At 61.3% G+C, this 4,122-nt stretch overlaps 1 protein-coding gene across 1 annotated transcript in view; it reads left to right on the top strand.

Moving 5' to 3' along the window:
• The window catches only part of LOC121666516 (agrin-like), a 32,890-nt gene extending 32,028 nt beyond the window's left edge, over nt 1-862 (top strand). The window contains exon 4 of the mRNA XM_042032132.1: nt 566-862. Coding sequence (XP_041888066.1) covers nt 566-726 — 161 coding nt within the window. The 3' untranslated portion in view covers nt 727-862. The remainder of the gene's footprint in view (nt 1-565) is intronic.
• Nucleotides 863-4,122: the final 3,260 nt, after the last annotated feature.

Here is a 4,122-nt window from a genome sequence, read left to right as displayed (position 1 = left end):
ATTTGTCCCTGGATCCGTCCCCTTCCCCCCTGTTTCGCTCTTTTTTTCCCCCCTCCTCTCCCTTTTGTCTCGCCTCCCTTTCCCCCCCCCCCCCTTTTTTCCCCCCCTTTTTCCCTTCCCTGTCCCAGGGCAGGCTCAGGGGTGAATTTGGGTCATTTTTGGGCTCTCTCCGATGCCCGCGAGAGGTGCAGGGAGAGCTCTGCCCCTGCCCAGGGGTGGTGGCCACGGATCCAGGGACAAATCCCCTTGGCTCAGGGATGTGCTGGGCATTCCTATGTCCCTCCACCACTTGAGCCCCCGGGGGACTGGAATTGGGGGATTTTGCCGAGCTCCCTCTGCTTTATGGTCTGGGTCTGTGGCAGGAGGAGTTTTCTCACCAGCTGGGCTTTTGGGGCTCTACTGATGGGATTTTGGGGCTCTGCTGATGCGCGTTTAGGGTTCTGGCAGCCCCCCCAACCTGAGCCACTCTGTGGCTGCGGGATGTCACTCATTGCTTTCCCGCTGGGAAGGGATCCGGAGCGCCAGGGACACATCCTAATTTTATCCTGCCGGGGCTTTGCTGCAGGGAAATGCCCCGGGGTGGTTCCATCCCCGTTTTCTGCTGGTTCTTCCTATTCCCACCCACGACATCCCTCACATCCTGCAAGAATCCTGCGCTGCCGGCTGATCCTGGCAGCTGAGCCAGCTGGGAGGATTTGGGAGAGGTTTGGGAGAAGGGATGGCTGAGCTCCGCTCGGGGAGAGCCTGAAGGCTTGGACCAGTCGCTCCCAGTCACTCCCAGTGGCTCCAGTAGCCTCACGAGGCTCTCTCTGGTGGAGGGAAACAGCAACCACCAGATAATAAAAGTTCAGGGCGGGTTGAAGTGTTGGAAAGGTCCCGTTTGTCCCTGTTTGTCCCCCTGTTTGTCCCTTCCTCCGTGCGGGTCCCTGGAGCTGCCCTGGGCCAGCCCATCCCTGTCCGGGGAGCTGCTCCGGGCTCTGCCCCGCTCCCTTTGGAGCTCCCTGCGGCTCGGCTGGAATTCCCGGCGGCAGGAGAGGGTCGGGAAGGGCGGCAGGTGGCGGTGTGAGCCCGCGGAGGAGCCGGAGCACGGCCGGGGACCGGGGGGGACGCACTCGGGGCTTGTCCCCAGCCACGCCCCGCTGTTCCCCTCTCCTGGCGCTGATCCCGGGAGCGGTGCCCGCTGAGGGGGTGAAATCCTCGCTCGCTCCGCAAAATCCTCCTGGGAATGGGCTCCCAGCGCTCCGTGTGAGCCGCGCCCAGGGCAGCAGCTCGGCTTTGGGAAGGCACCGCTGCCCGGGATGCGCAGAGTCCTTGGAACAGCGGGAATTGCGCGGCTTTAGCTCGGAGCTGCTTCCCCTCGCTCGGGTGGCTTTGGCTTTGCTCCGAGTCCCCTTTGGGGCAGCGTTTTGTCCTTCCAGACCTTCCAAGCTCCGCGGGCGAACCTCGGTTTGAGTTTTCTGGTTTAGGGTTAAGGGTTCTGCTTTTTTAGGGGCGAGGCAGAGCCATCAGAACCTTCCCCCGGCTGCGTGGGATCTGGGGGGTCTCGCTGGGGACATCGCAGTGACGAGGCAGCAGGAGCACAGCTCTGGGGAGCACGGAGGGGTCTGCAGGGCTGGGAGAGGGGGACCTGGAGTCCCCGGGCACCAGATGCATGGCCCACTCCACGCTGGAGCTTTTTCCATCCCTTTCCCCGGCGTTTTCCATCCCCGAGCGCATCTGGAAGGCGCTGCCTGGTCCAGTGCTGGATCCGCTTCCAGACAAAGTTATTAAGTGGGGAAAACCCCTTTTTTTCAGAAGAGGCCGCGCTTATCCAGCCCTCCCTGGAGCGGCAGCGTTCATTGGGAATGTTTATTGGGAATGTTCACTGGGAATGGTGTGAATGAACATCCCCATCCCGCCCCGCACACGCCAGCCCTGGATCCCACTCCCGCTCGCTCCTCTCCCGCGGAGAGCCTTTAAAAGCTCTTTATTTCCAAGCGCTGCTCAGCGGGGAGTCAAAGCTGGGTCCTGCCAAGTGTTAAATGAAATAATTAAAATCCCCGCGTTTCTCCCCCCCCCGTCCCGCTCCTCTCGCCGGTAATTAGCCGGGAAAACTGCGGGAGGGGATGGGGAAAGGAAGAAGGAGCGAACGCCTTCTGCAGGCTCCCTCCTCCTCATCCTCCTCCTCCTCCTCCTCCACCTCCCCGGAGGAAGCAGAAAACGGCTCTGCAGGCCCTGGGTGCTGTCAGATAAATCCCAATTAGCTCCCTGCCAAACAGGATTAGCGGGAAGGGAGCCAGGTGGGGAATCAGCCTGGCAACAGCAGGAGCTGGGTGAGGAGGGGGTGACTGACAGCTGTCAATCATCTCCCAAAGCAGCTCCGATTTTTTTTTTTGCGTGCTTCAGGCTGGAATCTGGGGAGGCAGAAATGGGAAGGAATTTAAGCCGAGGCCGCTGCTGGTGCCGTCCCTTCCCGAGGGACCGGAGCGTGTGAGGCTCCCGCTGCTCGCAGTGCCCGGTGAGCTGCGTCTCCTGCCGGCTCCAGGCTCCGGGAACAGCGGGATAATCCCTCCCCTCTGCCCGGCTCCTCCAAGCCAGCTGCCCCCAGCCCCTCCTGTGCCACCCTTGGCACCCCGGCTGTGACAGAAACGCAGCCAGGAGTGGCACCAGCTCTGAGCTGCCCGCTGGCCACATGCAGCCCTGGGTGCACGGAGCACTTCCACGAAAAAATCCGGGCAGGGAGATGTGGATTAGCTGGGAGATGATGGATTTTTGCCCGGAGCAGGGGAAGAGAAGCTTCGTGTGAGGGGTTCAGTTGGCACCTGGCCCTTGTCCCTCCCTCCTCCCTCCTGGCAGCCGCGGGGACTTTGTGCCTCCTGTCCCTCAGCGGTCCCCTGGACAGCCGGAGGCCACTCCCAGGAGGAGGAGGAGGAAGGAGAGGAAGGCTGTCGGTGCAGGGGGGATGATGGGCAGTGGCTGAGGGATGAGGGATGAATCCATCCCTGCTCCATCCAGAGATAAATATCCAGGTTCTGGGCAGGCAAACCGCCCTGGATCCCTGGATTCGCTGTCCCCAGCTGCCCTCTCCGGAGCCAAAGGTGGCTTTTATGGCTTTTGTTTTTATGGCCCTTTTTTCTGTTTTTATGGCCCTTTTTTCTGTTTTTATGGCCTGTTTTTTGCCATTATGTCCTTTTTTTTTTTGCTTGGCTGGCTCTTGCTGGGTTGTCCTGCCTGGCCCTTCATTCCCCACGGACACATCCCAAGCTGTGGGAAGGGCTGGATGTTCCTGGCTGGCCGAGGGAGCAGGTGGCACACGGGGTGTCCCTGCTGTCACTGTCACCAAAGATGTGGCCAGGACGTGGCAGCTGGACAGGGGCTCTCCAAGCAGCCGGCTCTGGGGACAGGGACACTGATGGACAAAAATGCCACCCCACACGGACAGGCCAGGCAGGTGCGGGGTCACCCCAGGGCAAACAGATTCTCGGATTGTCAAATCCCATCCCAAATCCTCGCAAGGGGCGCGGTGTTTGTCCTTCCTAAGAGGATGAGGAGCCGGTCTGGCCGTGCTGGAGCTGGAAGCTCCGGCACACAAAGGCTGCTCAGATCCATGCGGGGCTGCCCCTAAAAGCGGCCCCGCAATGGCTGGAGGGGACAGAGCCCCGCAGACCTGGGAAGAAAGGGCCGCCTGTGCCGGGGTGATTTGCATGTGAAAACACGCGCGGGGAGGATGCAAATGCCCGCGCTTCCCTTTGGGAATTGTTCAAAGCCAGGCCTTGGGCCCTATCCTGGATTGCTGGGGGAGCTCTGAAGCCCTGCCCGGATGGAACAGGGATGGTCCCGGAGCGGTGGCAGCGGGGTGAGGGCATCGGGCAAGGAATTCGGCAGCTGTGTGCCAGGAAGGATGGAGGAGCTGGGAATGGAAGGATGGAGGAGAAGGGAATGGAAGGATGGAGGAGAAGGGAATGGAAGGATGCAGGAGCTGGGAATGGAAGGATGGAGGAGGTGGGATGGGAAGGATGCAGGAGCTGGGATGGGAAGGATGGAGGAGCAGGGATGGGAAGGATGGAGGAGCAGGGATGGGAAGGATGGAGGAGCTGGGATGGGAAGGATGGAGGAGCTGGGATGGGAAGGATGCAGGAGCAG

The sequence above is a fragment of the Corvus kubaryi genome, unplaced genomic scaffold (assembly GCF_017639235.1).
Source record: "Corvus kubaryi isolate FWS band 111438036 unplaced genomic scaffold, C.kubaryi_AGA036_p1.0 37352, whole genome shotgun sequence".
Lineage (NCBI taxonomy): Eukaryota > Metazoa > Chordata > Aves > Passeriformes > Corvidae > Corvus > Corvus kubaryi.
Note: the sequence above shows the minus strand (reverse complement) of the source record. Positions and strands in the feature narration are given on the sequence as shown.